At 40.1% G+C, this 15,300-nt stretch overlaps 1 protein-coding gene across 2 annotated transcripts in view; it reads left to right on the plus strand.

Moving 5' to 3' along the window:
• Positions 1–15,300, plus strand: part of ptpn4a (protein tyrosine phosphatase non-receptor type 4a) — an 84,805-nt gene that overhangs the window by 61,556 nt on the left and 7,949 nt on the right. For both annotated transcript variants that reach the window (XR_004898020.1, XM_031281681.2), the window contains exons 15-23: positions 455–619; positions 6,398–6,557; positions 8,998–9,081; positions 9,358–9,414; positions 9,709–9,865; positions 11,669–11,835; positions 12,352–12,442; positions 12,647–12,708; positions 14,641–14,787. Coding sequence is in view for 1 of the 2 variants with exons in the window: in XM_031281681.2 (XP_031137541.1) it covers positions 455–619; positions 6,398–6,557; positions 8,998–9,081; positions 9,358–9,414; positions 9,709–9,865; positions 11,669–11,835; positions 12,352–12,442; positions 12,647–12,708; positions 14,641–14,787 (1,090 nt within the window). In the remaining variant the exon portion in view is untranslated. The remainder of the gene's footprint in view (positions 1–454; positions 620–6,397; positions 6,558–8,997; positions 9,082–9,357; positions 9,415–9,708; positions 9,866–11,668; positions 11,836–12,351; positions 12,443–12,646; positions 12,709–14,640; positions 14,788–15,300) is intronic.

The following is a 15,300-nucleotide window of genomic DNA, read 5'->3' on the forward strand; positions in this document are numbered from 1 at the left end:
GTCCTACAACAAGTCTCTGAAGCCCAAACATGACGTGTGACTTGATTATTTCTCCCCAAAAAAAATCAAGAACACATTGCATAATTTCGTGTCTAATCCTGGTAGTATCGTATCAAAGTATCGTTTGAATGTTTTACTATATACAGTATATCCATCTATAAAGAGTTTCTGTATCAATACCAAGAAAATATTAAGCCTCACAAGAACTTTACCTGAACAAAAAACAATCTAAAATTGTGATTTGAATCAGAAACTGTCTGATTTAAGAAGAAGTAAATAAGAGTATGGTTCTGAGCATGCAATGGATGCCAGCTTTCGGGTACTTCATGTTTGACACATGTCCAAATGAACTCTATTGACAGAAAGTCACACATTTTGGTCAGTATCAAAAAGGTTTTGAGGTTGTACAGTATTCTCAGCCCTGTACCATTATTTGTCTTTATGTGTTCATCAGGAACTCAATGTTTGTACAAGAGGGCACACGACTACGCCCGTCGTCCGTTGGCCACCTGGTTGATCATGTGATCCACGCTTCACCCAGCCTGCCTGTCTTCTCTTCCTCCAATCACAAGTCAGCGTCGTCTACGCAGGCCAACAGCATCAGCTTGGACTCCACACCGTAAGTCTGTCAGGGGGAAAGTTGTTGCTATCATTCTCATTTTTTTCCCCATGCTTTCTTGTTTGTTCCTGTCCTCCTCTGTATTCTGGTTTTGGTGGTGGCAGGGAAATAGATGTCACTGTTAATTAACCGCCTCATAAATAAAGCATCCCCCACAAAACAGCCGCCCTTTAATTTTGAAGTTTAATTTTACTCATCGGTGTTAGTGCCACTCTGACTGACTGTACTGCTGAGTTGACTGGTTTTTAAATGTCTGTCTGTGCCTGTGGCTTCTCCCAATAGTTCACACCCTCTCTCAGTGTCACTTAGCTGGCCCCATTGAAAGATGAACCCTTTGAAAAACAGCCTGTAAAATGTGTTTATAGCGGGTAGCAGGGCGGAGAGGTTATACAAGGGCTGAACTAGGAATTAGTGCGTTTGTGTTTTCGGAATGTCCTTATTGTGCTCACACACTATGAAATATCCAGCAGATTCCTTGAACTAATAAAGTTCCACATTTCTGTTTCAAAGCCTGAAAGCCTAGGAGTAAAAGAAAAATTGTGACTTTTAAAACTCTACATGCTAAAATCAGAAATTCTTATTCGGTTCTTTTAAAGAACAGCGGCTTGTTAGAAAAAAAAAAATCATGAAATGTTCCTACTGTTGAACAGCATTATTGATTCTGAAAACGGAAAACACTCGTATTTGGAATCTGTCTTTCAGCAAACTTCAGTACTCCCATACCTCACCTTCTACTTGTACTACAAGTGTTAAAATGTTGTAGCATGGCCTTCAGGAGTTTGGTCTTTGTTAGCTAATTGATGATCACAAACCTGGTGGAATGTAAGGTGGAAACACTTAGCAAAGACTTGTTTGATTTGGCAGCCTGAAAACTGTTATTAAAGGCTGTAGAAAGAATGTGGAATGGAAAGAGATCACTGATTTGGTCAACAGCGTTGCCGTGGTAAATCGGACTCCAGCTGAAGTTTATTTAATTTATACATCCTTGATGTATGATATAGTCTTAATAGTAATATACAGGCTTATATTGCAATCTCTTAGGCCTACATGGTGTACCTATATTTAAATAAACACACAGTAGCGGAGTTTATGCAGTGTCTTTTATTTTACACTTGTTTTTTTTATCGTTCATTTGTGGCTATTAACAACACTTTAAAAGAGAACCAAAAACCTGAAGAATAAATAAAAATGTTGTGCATCTTCATGTTTCCTCTATTGAGTGTCATTGCCAAACATAACACTATAGCAGCAGGAATCGGCGTACGCCCGTCCTACACCTGTTTTAGGTCGTATGCACATTTCATAAATGAGGGCCACTGTGAGCCTTTGTAGCACTATTACAGTATTCAGGATTCACTTTGTCATTTCACTAATAAGTAATTGCATACACAGAAGAAGCCAAAAAAGTGTTACTCATCAGTTTGTCATTAGTGCAATTAATAAAAACTTTAATTAGTTAAATTAATACAAGTTAAAAATAATCATAAATCATCTAAAATAGAACTAAAAAACAAACATTCAGGCGTGTGTGTGTGTGTGTGTGTGTGATTTGAAATGAGGCAAAATATGCATTGTAGATGCGGCATGCTTTTTCTGTTGCCACAGTAGGAGTGTGTGTGTGTGTGTGTGTGTGTGTGAGAGAGAGAAAGAATAGAGAACAAAGATGGAACATTTTTCAGTTGGAAGTCAGAGTGGTTAAGTAACATTACAGTGGTAGTTCCGTTGCCTACAAAACTACACACACACACACACACACGCCAAGTTGTTGGCTCATACAGAGCCAAAGGATGACATAATCACCTGCTCTCTCTTCCTCAGACAACACTCACAATAGTCATGCATAATATTTTATTGGCTTTTTGTGATTTGCCCATCACATTAGTCATTCTCAATATCCCTGAAATATCACATTTACATAATTAGCACACAAAAGAATCATGTTTTTCAAAGCTACGTGACAATCATTCTTCTTGTGTATGCATGCTGTTATTGTACACAACCACAATCAACCTGTAGCACAAAAACTATTAAACCATATTGATCAGGATGAGTAAACTGAGTTATTTACATGAGGCCTTGACGTGATAACTTTCTGTAAATAGAGTTCATTTGGACATGCACTGTATGGCAGGGAGAGGGAACCTGGTGAGCAGTTTCAGCGTCCCAAGTTCCCAATTTAATTGCCTGAATCATTTTCCCACTCTATTGGGAAGATTAGTTTATCCATTGTCCTCCGCCAACCCCATTGTGATGTCTTCTTAAAAGATTTGGTTCCAATCCATATTACACTTTTTGGGGAGCTATCAGTTCTAAATCTAATATGTAATAACCACCTCTTTGCCTCTTCTTTGGTGAGAATCCGACATCCCTAATCTTAAAGATCCATATACAATGATTATGTTTGCAATCCAAGCTGACATGGCACAATCTTATTCCAATATGTTCACGTCTGTCATTTTGCTCAGGCTCATAATCCAAATTTTCCCAATGTTCCTCCCAAGACTTTCCTCCAATAAAAACTAAATTAGAATCTGCTTTCTCTCCCACAGGCCACAGTTATATGCATAAGAAATACAACAAAGCCATAACCCTCAGACACTCTCTATAATATTCTGTTTTTAGCTGTGTATAGTGAAAATTATCTGTTTAGCTTACCACGGCACATTACCGTTATTTTTTTTATTTTTTTTAAATGCAGTGGGTCTATATTTCCTTGACAGTGGCAGGGAACAAAAAGGTACAATTATATAATATACTGTAACACAACATTGAATGCAACTTTATTTGATGTCATGATAAATTACTTTGTATGCTTATAATCAGATCTGTTTCTTTACAGTTGCAAAGCAAAGACTGGCTTCGGAAAATCATTTTGTTGAGAGGAAAAAAAAACACTTGGATGTGCGCTTAGTGTTTTTAAATTTATCTTTTGGTGGTTTTGAATGCAACATGGTGCTTATTAGCAGCTTGTTTAAGACTTGGGCTGCGGTCGAAAAGTCAAAAAAGTTACCTCCTATGTCCTTAACTAACCACTTTTCCTTAACCCCGATGGTAAACGTCATGAGGTCAAGGAAAGATGTGAAGGAGAATTGAAAAGGAATTAGGAAAAGACAACCGCGGTGCGAGGAGAATCCGACTGCCCTTACACTCGGCTGCGCTATCGCGCGACGGAGGATGTTATTGACGTGGTTCTGCCAGTGAAACTACGCAGTTCCGAGGGTGGACTACAGAAAGCGTATCTGGATACTTCCGCCCGTGGGTTCTCACTCTGTTGTTTCACACAGGCTCTATAAACGTGGACAAATATTACTGCATCAGCATTTTATTTCCCATCTTATTTTGCATTGATTATGTCTGTTCATATGAAGTATTCACTGCATGTAATTTCGTTAAAGCACTGAGCTGTATGCTGTTTCTTATATAGGTGTTCTGCAAATAACGTTTATTATCAATATTGGGTTCTCATGCTCACCCTACTGCCCACTCAGATTTATCCACATGAATGCTGATTATTGTAAGGAAATAATTGTTAAATGTATGCAAGATAAGCAGAACATGTTAGGCCTACGGAGCTACTGTACATATTGAATGTTCTAAGGGTCACATGGTTGCGGGTGGATGAAAGAAATACATTATTAATGAGGACAATATTCTCTAAACTGTAAACAAAGCAGAGCTAAGCTGTCCGCTGCTGCTCCTCTGTGCGCATTTACACACGAGGACAGCAGTCAGCAGTGTACTCCATTGATTATTTCAGTAGCTGAAAGTTGATTTATGTTTTCTCTGTCAAGTTTATAACTACAGTTTTTAGTTTTGCTGTTTAAATGTCCCATCATAGCATTACTGCGCGCATGATGTTTACAGTTACTGAAAGCAGCCTCTCTAAACATTACAGTAAATCTTAAAAAAAAAAGAAAAAGCAAAGGCCTACAGAGACTATAGAGGGGGAGTGAAAATAACTTTTTTGGGTTGGTGCGGGTGGTTGATTTAAGGTAACTGTTTTGGATGCTGCCAGAGCCGATCCGTGTCGGCTCACATAATAATACTTTCACAGTCCCACATGGCCAAAATAACTTTTCAACAAAACATATATTGAAATAAGCCACTGAGGGGCGAACAGGTGAACTTGTTTCAGACGCTGCTCTGGGCTAAAAATAAACCAATGTCCGGTGCTCTGTATAACTTTGGATTCAGCGATCCATTCATTCTCAGTTCTGTCCACACATGCTCACTGTAATTTTACGCGTCGGAGACGAGAGTAAAAACCAGTCAAACAGCACCATAAGGTACATTATCATTATTGTTAGATGTGTTGCAATGTCTCACGGAAAATAAAATGTACGCACAGGATTACGGCTGCCTGTTCTGTTGCACACCCTAATATTCTGAATATGAACGGCGAAATGGTGATGCGTTGCTTTAAATTACGCTGCCGCAAAGACTTGTGGGAAGGCAATTATCTCCTTTCCTTTTGTAAAGGCTGGTCCAGTGTATCCTATGCTAAAGGAGGTAACAAAGGAAGCACTGAAGCACTTTTCCTTATCACTTAGATAATTGTCTCTTATAATGGCAGCCACCTAACAACTCCCGGTCATTTCACTCCGTTAGGAACCTTCCTAACCAAAATTGACTATTCGACCGCAGCCTTAGTCTTCTCATTTAACCGCATGTGATTCTTCTGTAACTGTGCACACTCTTAGTTCTATCCTCTGTCAGTTCTTTCAAAATATTCTTTTAGCAAATTAAGACCAGTTAGGATTAGGTAATAATCAAAGCATTAGACAGACAGAAAACTAACAAAGAGGGCTTAGTCATGGGGTAAATATCCTTGTCCCAGGGCTTTGGCTATGTTGTGGTATGGTATGAAGACAATTTCATATCAATTCAATCCTCTGTGTCGTGTTGAGGAAACACTAATGTAGGAGGATGTTCAGTCTTGGCTCAGGCCTGCTGTGCACTGCCCTCCTGAGAGCCTGACCTGGTTGTGACCCATAATAGATGTTAGTTTCCGTGTGTGTGTTTAAGACACAAAGTGGCACCAGCAGCAGCAGCCAAAACAAAGGCAATGCTCTTTGACTAGTGCACACACACACGCGCACACACACACACACACACACACACACACACACACACACACACACACACACACACACACACACACACACACACACACACACACACACACACACACACACACACACACACACACACAGAAATGACTTTTTTACCCCCCACAGAGTGAGCCATGATGTTCCTGAAAGCCTTACCTGACTGACCCTTTTTCATCATACACACTGACTGCCTTTTATTGTCTGGATGATGGAGGCGAGGGGGGGGGGGGTTCCCTTCCTCTTGCAGCCCTTTTATTGAGGTTAATGCATTGTGACTAACATGGTGCTATTAAGCCTCTATGTCTCTTGCAATCTCTTTCTCTCTCAAACTCCTGTTTTTTTCTGTATGTTTGTGCCTTGGGTTTCCCACCATCTTTAAAAGGCCATGCTGCCTTGTTTCATCAGCAGTTATTCGGCTCAATGGCAAATTGTGAGATTCATTGCTCATTTTACAATTGTGATCAAGTAAGGTTTTGTTCTGTACTGGATACAAGTGTGGTCATTTAGAATAGTGATGCAACGGAGAATTATCACTTTGCCCAACCAGATTGGTTGGGAAAAATACTTAAAAAAACATAACTGTAAATATTCATCTGAATAACTCTTTTCTTTATTTCTTTCTCCTTCTCTCGGTCCTTGACCCCGCCCCCTCTCTCCTTTCGATCAGGTCTCCAGAGGGGCTAGATGGCCAACCTCCAGCTCTGCCCCCCAAACAGCTGAGCAGGAAGACCTTAAGCCAGATCATCCAGGCCCACTCCCAGCAGAGCCTCCTGGACAACCACCTTAACGAGATGTACGATGTTCCAGTCAATGCTGATAAGACCACGGTCAGTATGGCAACACAACACAGTAACACTCGTTACATATATAAAAAACAAAAAGTGAGTATGATGCCCAGTTACATAAAGCATTTAAATGAAATATTCATCCCAGTAGTCCTCGTCAACATCTTTGACAAAATATGGTGCACAAATTTAAATGCATGTCCTCAGGATATTTCGTTAAATGGATTGTTTTATATTTATGTGCATCATATATTTAGTGGGAATGCTGAGTCAGCAGCATTCCAACTATTGTTATTCTGTTCTTTCTTTTTATTCTTATTTATTCCGTACGTTTTTTGGCTCTCCGTAACTTCTGCATACTTTCAGCTATTAAAACCATTCAACTTTTAAAATCTTCAGCTCTTTCAGGAGATATGGGAATTCTTCAACTTTTTTTCTACTATTTATACTTTTTTTTTTAAATATTAAGCTTTTAAACATTTTATTTTAACATTAAAGTCAATGAGAGCTGGCTTCAAATCCTCTTCTGCTTCAAAATGTATCTCTTCCTACATTCTTTCACCTACAGACGTGATTCAAACTTTAAACTGTTGACAAAATATTCAGATATTCAGGAACTATTATGTGTTTTGATATCTTTTACAGTTTTTGTGAAAAAGCTGTTAAAGTTTAGTGTTCGTTTCAGGAAATTTTATTTATTAAACAGAGTGTGTATTGCGTGAGCTAGAGTGGATGATGTCATCGCCAGAGCACAGAGCTTTAAGGTAGTTACACACCAACCGGTAGACCGTCGGCAGAAAAGGCAGTCGGACTGATCAGTCGGGTCCCCGAGGTCCAAAAATGCCTCAGAACACACCAAAGAGACACCGACTTGAGCGTACGCTCTGCGCATGCGCGAAAGGTAATACGTCTCCATAGCAGCAGGCGGCGCTGCTCTGTATTGTTTCCATTAACAGTCTGATTGTTTCCCAGAAAATGAAAACCGGCAGCTGATTGAACGAACGCGTCACGTGGTCGAGTCACCGAACTCGCCAGACGGTCCGACAGCCGATAATCGGCTCTCTGTGTCAGCGCCCTTAAAAAAATTATCTTTGTCCCTTCTCTATAAATTGCTCTCACTCTCACAATTTTTACTTGTCATACACAATTTATTCATCAAACCGTAGGTATTTTTGTCTAGTTTCAGCCAATTTGCTCAGTTATGTGATATGACTTATACTTTTGGCTCGGTGAGCTTCCAAATGACAAGAGTTCCACATCTTCCTCCATTTGCTGCCCTGTTTAACATTCTCCACATTTCTGAGCGAAACGCAGAGCGAACCACTTTTGTAAATCGCTGATATGCCCACATTTCTAAGTTTATCAACATAAATTTTATATGCATACGTTCACAAAGGCCTTGTGGTGGTCACGATTACATCATTTGACTGATACCCCTTATCATTTTAGCAGTCTGAGCCTTTATTTGAGAGCTTGCTCTCAGTGTCTTTGAATAGCTACAGTGTGGCACAGGTGACAGTTTCAGCAGGTGACACGGTCGTTAACTGATTAAAGATCAAAGAGATCTCATCACAGAGATCAAAGGGTGTTTTCACTGGTCATACGTTACCATGACAACACTTTCACAGACAGTTGAATTGAATACTACTGGCAGTAATATGAACATTAGTTTATATCTTTTGCGTTCCACTTCTTTCTCTCTCTCTCTCTCTCTCCCTCTCCCTCTCCCTCTCTCTCTCTCTCTCTCTCTCTCTCCCTCTCCCTCTCCCTCTCTCTCTCTCTCTCTCTCCCCCTCTCTCTCTCTCTCTCTCTCTCCATTTGTGATTTCATCCATGTATATATCCCGCTTCTTTTCAGGCAATATATTCACCTCTCAGCTCAGAAAATAAATTCTTTTATATATTAGTGGTGTTATTCAACTTTTTAATGAAATTCATGTTAATTAAAACCATTCATACTTTTTCAGCTATTCTCACTACTTCAACTTCTTCTTACTGATTTAAACTATTCATCCAGTTTAGCTTTAGCAATTCAGCTATTCAGCATTCCCACGCATTTTCTGCAGGAAATGCATTTTCTAGTTTTTATTGACACACATAATTTGCAATTCAAATAAATGACAACCCAAGGTGCCTTCAATGACTACTTCTCACTATTAAAGAGGTTATTTTATTCTTTAAAAACTGTCTGTCTGTCAATTTAGTTTGTTTTGATGTTTTTCTGCCCCCTAGTGACCCAAAATCTATTTTTCACACTTTAAATCTTGATCTTATATTAAAGTGATGTGGCGTTGGCATTCCAGTCAAGTGCAAATTTACTCTTAATGCAACAGTAGAATGGGTTAACAATAAAAATTGTTTATCAACCAAAGTAATATTGCCTAGTGTAGCCGAAGCCAGTAGTTCTGTGCCCCAAAGGAGAATGGTATGGAGGAAAGCAGTATGTAAATTTGATGCATCTGTGTCCAATGTTGCTCTTGCAGTTAAATGGAGTTGTCCCTCATGATAATCTGGTCCTGATCAAGATGAGACCTGACGAACACGGACGTTTTGGCTTCAATGTCAAGGTGAGAGCTAATACTAGTTGGGAAACAATAGGAAAAAGTCTGTTCGTGGTCCTTCTATCTTTTTTGTTCCTTGGTTCATCTCGTCATCTATCTTTTCGTTTTCCTTCTTGTTTATGCCAAGTATTCAATGCTTGGCACAAATTGTCTGTATGCATCAAGACCAATTCCTTTCTGCTTGCCTAAACTGTTAACTCTTTCCTAGAAAGAAAGGAAATGTATGCCAGGCTTTGTGCTGTTAACTGATCCTACATCTGTGTGTTTTCTGTGTGTCTCCAGGGTGGAGCTGACCAGAAGATGCCCATCATTGTGTCTCGAGTGGCTCCGGGAACATCAGTAAGTCAACAGCCACCTAGTCAGTAGAGGACTACTACTACTACTACTACTACTACTACTGTATTTTCTTGTACTTGTGCTGAGCGTAAGCATGTGATATAACAAATGCAGCTTCACAATTAGCTGCTATTTTAGCATTCTCATGTTCTGAAGACATTTCTCCACATCACACTAAACATGTGTTACTAATCAAATAATGTTGTTATCTCACCATTCTTATTGTGCCTTCATTTGTCTTTTCTTTGGCTTTCTTTCTTCTCGTCCTTTGCCCTCTGTTTCCCTCTCCCTCTGCAGGCTGACCTGTGTGTGCCTCGCCTTAACGAGGGCGACCAGGTGGTCTTAATTAATGGACGGGACATCTCTGACCACACCCATGACCAGGTGGTCATGTTCATCAAAGCCAGCTGTGAGAGCCATTCTGGAGAGCTCATTCTATTGGTTAGACCAAACGGTGAGCTGTTACCATTGGTTGGATCTCCCATGTCACTTTTACCTGTTTAGTGAGTGAGGAATTGCAGAACTATGCCCAAGTGTTACCCCGATTACTAGGTTTGATGCTAGAATGGATGGTCCGGAGGGACCGGTGAAGGCATGACCCGCCCTACTCTGCCTCTGATTGGCTTACCCTGATAATCTTACCCTAACCTTCACCAACCTCACTCCTCATGCCTAAACCTAACCAACCAATGAACCCAACAGAGGTTGGCCATGCCTTTGCCCGTCCCTTGGGACCATCCATTCTAGCATCAACCATTTACTAGTCAAATAGCTGTTCTTAAACCCTTTACTAAATGTGTTTATAGAGTTCTTCCCTAATTTCCTAACTTGTTACAACTAGCTAATTTCAAACTAGTGATTTACTAATTTAACGTTGCTAGTGCTGCCCAATCAAAAGCAATCAACAGTGTGAACAGGAAAGCACTGTATCGCCACAAGCTGTAACATAACTGCCATAAATAACAACCTTTTGAACCATATTTCACAGGCTTCCTCAACAGATAGTTTGCTCTGTTGTCATGGAGATAGTTCAGTTGTCATCTTGCGACTAAAGTATGAAACTTTATCATGTCATGTATCAGGTCATCTAATTAGCAAGCTCTTTTTTTCAGTTGGTTAAGCCAGCTAAGGCACAGTTTAGTAACACGTATTCTCTCTATGTAAGAACTACTTGGTATAGTGCAACCCATTTTAATACAGTGATGCATGACTATCCACTTTGTAAGCATCTAAGTGATTATAACTATGCAAAGTGTAACACACGGACAGCTGGTGCAGCCCACATCTGAAGATTAACAGCTACACATCTGGTCACCAGGCTTGATTCTTCTTGTGGTCTTTGTGCACTGCTTAATCTCACCCTTTAAATTTTAAAGGAGATGTATGAAGCTGTACATTTTGCTTTTCTCTACATCTCAGCTGAATGTATTTGCCGTGTAGAGAGATGGCAAATCATAATCCTTTAATCAGCATAAGTGAAGGCGGAAGGGAGCTTTTTAAAGATGATGAAACATGGACATTCTTGGTATTTTAACTGGGTCAAAAAGGGATTTATGGATTCTCTTGTCTCTTATATCAGAGTAGATATAACGTTGCATCAATGTATTTATTAATCATATTATTTGATTTTGCTGTTCTTTCTTCCTTAAATTTAGGCATATAGATCAGGGATGTCAAACTCAACTTCACTAAGGGCCACACTGGAAAATGAGAATCACATCAAGGGCCAGACATGTATAGTTTGTTGCTTTTATTTCATGGAAAAAGTCAAATATCTTTAACTGTAATATTGCCTATATTATTGTCTCATATAGTCTTCTCAGTTACAGTTTACAGTTTGGTCGACAAAAATGTCAAAGAAAATGCCATAAACATAAAAAAACGACGTTAAAACGTAGAAAAAAGACAGCAAAAAAGCGTCAAAAACTTTAAGGAAAGCGCCAATAACAAAAAAGTGACAAAAACTAGGCAGGCCAAAATGTATTGCGAATCCAAATTAATATGGGCGCCGGATCATAGTTTGCTAGGGGCCGGGTTTGGCCCACGGGCCTTGAGTTTGACATGTGTGATATAGATGAACTTTATATTCAGTGCTTTGGTTGTGACTTTTAATGTTTTTTTTGTTTTTTTTAATCTTGGATGTTTTCTTTCTTCATTATGTACTTAATGTAAATCACCTCCCCCGGGCCTCAGCCTACATAAACAGCTGTATGTACTGTATATAAACCGTGAAATATTTCTTCTCTGTCCCATTCAGCCATCTATGACGTGGTGGAGGAGAAGGCAGACTCGGAGCCAGATTTTCAGTATATTCCTGAGAAGTCCCCTCAGGACCCCACCCAGCTAGACCAGCATGCTTTGAGGGACTCCATGGTCACACTGAAGGAAGGCCTGAGTAGTGGAGCCATACTGGCACAGTTTGATGTAAGATGAAAGACATAGAGATCAACGCACACATGAATAGATAATGGTGCATATATACTCACACAGAGATACACACAAACTTGTGGGAATACTTTTTGATTGATTGATTGAGTAGTTTTATTTTCTTGAGCATTTGTCACACATTTCTTTCCTCCTTTCCTTATTCCCATAGCTTCCTGTCCTTCATATCATATTCACTTAACTAGCTTCCTGTTTAAGCTCTTTGTTGTGCTTTTACTGAAGAGGAATGTTAGATATACACACACACACACACACACACACACACACACACACACACACACACACACACACACACACACACACACACACACACACCCATAGATTCATAAATGAACCCAAAGTCATTGCACGATAGCACTGATGCACACAATGCTTTAAATGTTTTCACACATTCGAACTCTCATAGAAGTTTAGCACCTATACTTATGCAGCGTTTACTGATCTTCTTCCTGTTACTACAACTTTTAATATAAATTGATGTTCCTTTTCTTACAGCAACTGTACAGGAAGAGGCCGGGGATGACCATGCTGTGTGCCAAATTACCTCAGAACGTTTCCAAAAATCGCTACAGAGACATCTCTCCATGTACGTGGTTGCACACTGTTGTCTATATCTGTCGGCTTGTGCGTTTAAATATGTACCGACGTTGTTCTTTTCCACGATACTCTCTCCTCCATGCGTTTTTTTCTTCTTCTTCTTCTTCTTCTTCTTGAAATCTTTTCTTTCTTCATTAGTCAATTGTTTATTTGTTTTTCTGGAATCTTACCCTCTTTTTCTCTCCCTCTGCAGATGATGCCACGCGGGTCATTCTGAAGAGCACAGATGACTACATCAATGCAAATTACATCAATGTGAGTTTGTTCCTCCTCATTTTTCTCTCCGTCAATAGCTCTGCGTTTTGCTCGTTTGAGGCATGGTGGGTGGTCTGTTTTGCTAACCATCCAAACACATGTTGAAACACTGGTCGCCTGTACTGGTGAATGAATTAACCACATGAGCTTTACAAGCGAATAACATTGTGAGTTAATGTTTTGCATGTTTTTGAGTCAGCCAGTGAAGCTATCAGCAGCTTATGCACGCTATTAATTTAAGCCGCGTGCGTGCATGCTTGCGTGTGCAGTGCAAAGTTAAGAACCCACAGGCTTGGCTCTTTCCACTCTCTCAGCCTTTTGGGAGGGAGGGTGGACAATGAGTCTGTCATAGCGGATGTATGCAATGTTCCCTTTACCTCTTTCAGCTTTCATGGCAGGGATAAGATCTTTTTGCTTCTGGCGTACGGCCTCAGTAGAGTCGTCATTTAGGAAGATGTCAGTTCCTTTCAGTTCATGTCCCCTGTCAAGAACGGCCATCTTATCCTTGAATTGTAAGAATTTCACCACTATTGCCCTGGGTTTGTCACCTGAGTTGGTTCCCATCCTGTGGGCTCACTCCACCTATATCATCTTTTCATCCATCTGTAGCTTTACAGCGAGCATCTCACGGACCTTATCCTCAGATTCCTCCCAGCTCTCACGTGGGGACTCAGGAATGCCTTCTACAATTATATTATTCCGTTTTGATTGACCCTCAAGGTAGTCTGCTTTTCCAATCATTGTTAAAACTGATTCACACACGGTACTGATGTCTGTGCGTGCGTCTTTGTTTTTTTTGTATTTAACTCCCTGCAAGTCTCTTGTAGGTCTTCTACTTCTTTTTGGGAAAACTGCAAACTGATCTTTCGGTTGTGGACCTCTTTAATCATATCATCCGTTCTTGCTGCGTCAGCAACTGCATGTAGACAATCTTTTTGTTGCTTTAAAAGATCTCGTACCTGTGCTAGACTGACGTCGTCCTCTCCTTTCGGTTTGGGTGTCGTGGTTAGAGCGTGGGCTGACGCTGCTCCATGTAGTTCCAGCCGGGGCAGGTAGCAGGACAGACATTGTAAGCATGAGGACACTCGTCTCCGCCTCTCATTCGTCTAATCAACCATCTACATCCACTAATACATTTCCTCATCAATGTCATCATTTATTAGACAGAATACATCCTGCTGCCTATTGTCAATCTGATAGTGCCCAGGCATGGTTAAAAATGACAAGACGCCCAGTTGTTATTCACATTTAATTTCTATTTGCTCTGTACGTAAAGGACAGGAAAGTTTGGATATTCATCCTCTGAGCAGTTGGCATTGATACAAATTTAGAGGGAATGATGGTCTGATGGTTAAAGTAGTTTCCTGTGAATTGTTTTTTTTCTCGATCGCGCCCCATTGTGTGGTAAAAAGCATCCAGGAAAACACATTTATTAGACTGATGTGACATGAGAAGAATCTCCTTGACAACCTGATTTTATTTTTTAAATGGGACATGTTTGGCAGTGCTATTTTAGAAGTTGGAACAAGACGGCCAACTAATATACCTGTGTTTATTTAACCCCGTGCTGCTGTTAACATTGGTGTTATGGGATGGCATTCAATTACTTTGTGTCATGATGATAATGTTACTAGGTCTGACCTTGTTAAGTGACTCAGAGGCTTATATAAAGGAGACCAACCGCTGCGATCTCACCAGCAAGTTCAAGTATCGAAGAGCATGTCTGAAAGGGGCTTGATTTCTTTTTTGGCCAACGTTGAAGTGGTTGTACCTTTTTAGGGAAACCTGAGAACATGTAGCTCTCTGCACTGCTGAAAACACACAAAGCACATCCTTTCAGCTGAAAATAATTTAAAAAGAGAAGCTGTAAAGAGAGATCCTTGCAACCTAATATCTCTGTATCTCAATATGTGTGTCTCTCTCTCTCTGTAGATGGAGATTCCAGCCTCGAGTCTTATAAACCGCTACATAGCATGCCAGGGCCCCTTGCCCAACACCTGCCCCGACTTCTGGCAAATGACATGGGAGCAGGGCTCATCTATGGTGGTCATGCTGACGACACAGGTCGAGAGAGGACGGGTATGTAGAAGAATTCTTCGAAGACGAGGACTGGAAACCACATATGGACTGCAGCATGTTGGAGAAAAAAAAAAAAAAAGAAATGATAATGGGGAAAAAATCAAAAACCTTTACTGTACATGTGGCACTGCTGGACGCAACTACACAATAAAGCCTGGCACTCAAACATAAAGAGAGGGCTGCGTCGCTTTAAATTTAGCTAGCCTGATAAAACCTAGCTTTGCCGTTCGTAGAAATCCCAATCTCTGATACTGAGTGAGTCTGTTTAGTGCCAAAATATAATGGCTGTGTATCATGAAATGCACGTCTAGGTGAGATACTTAATGTCTGTTCTTCTGTCAAAATATTTCAGCATTTACAACACACTGCAAAAAGGTGTTTACTGTTAAAACAATAGAACTGAGATCCCTTAATCATCAAACTAGGTGTGAATTTTCAAAAAGAAAACGTGCATAGTTTACTAATCTTGACATTAGAAAGAAATGTTTATTTGCAAAAGGAAAGGCCTGTGAT

The sequence above is a fragment of the Sander lucioperca genome, chromosome 8 (genome assembly GCF_008315115.2).
Source record: "Sander lucioperca isolate FBNREF2018 chromosome 8, SLUC_FBN_1.2, whole genome shotgun sequence".
Taxonomy (NCBI): domain Eukaryota; kingdom Metazoa; phylum Chordata; class Actinopteri; order Perciformes; family Percidae; genus Sander; species Sander lucioperca.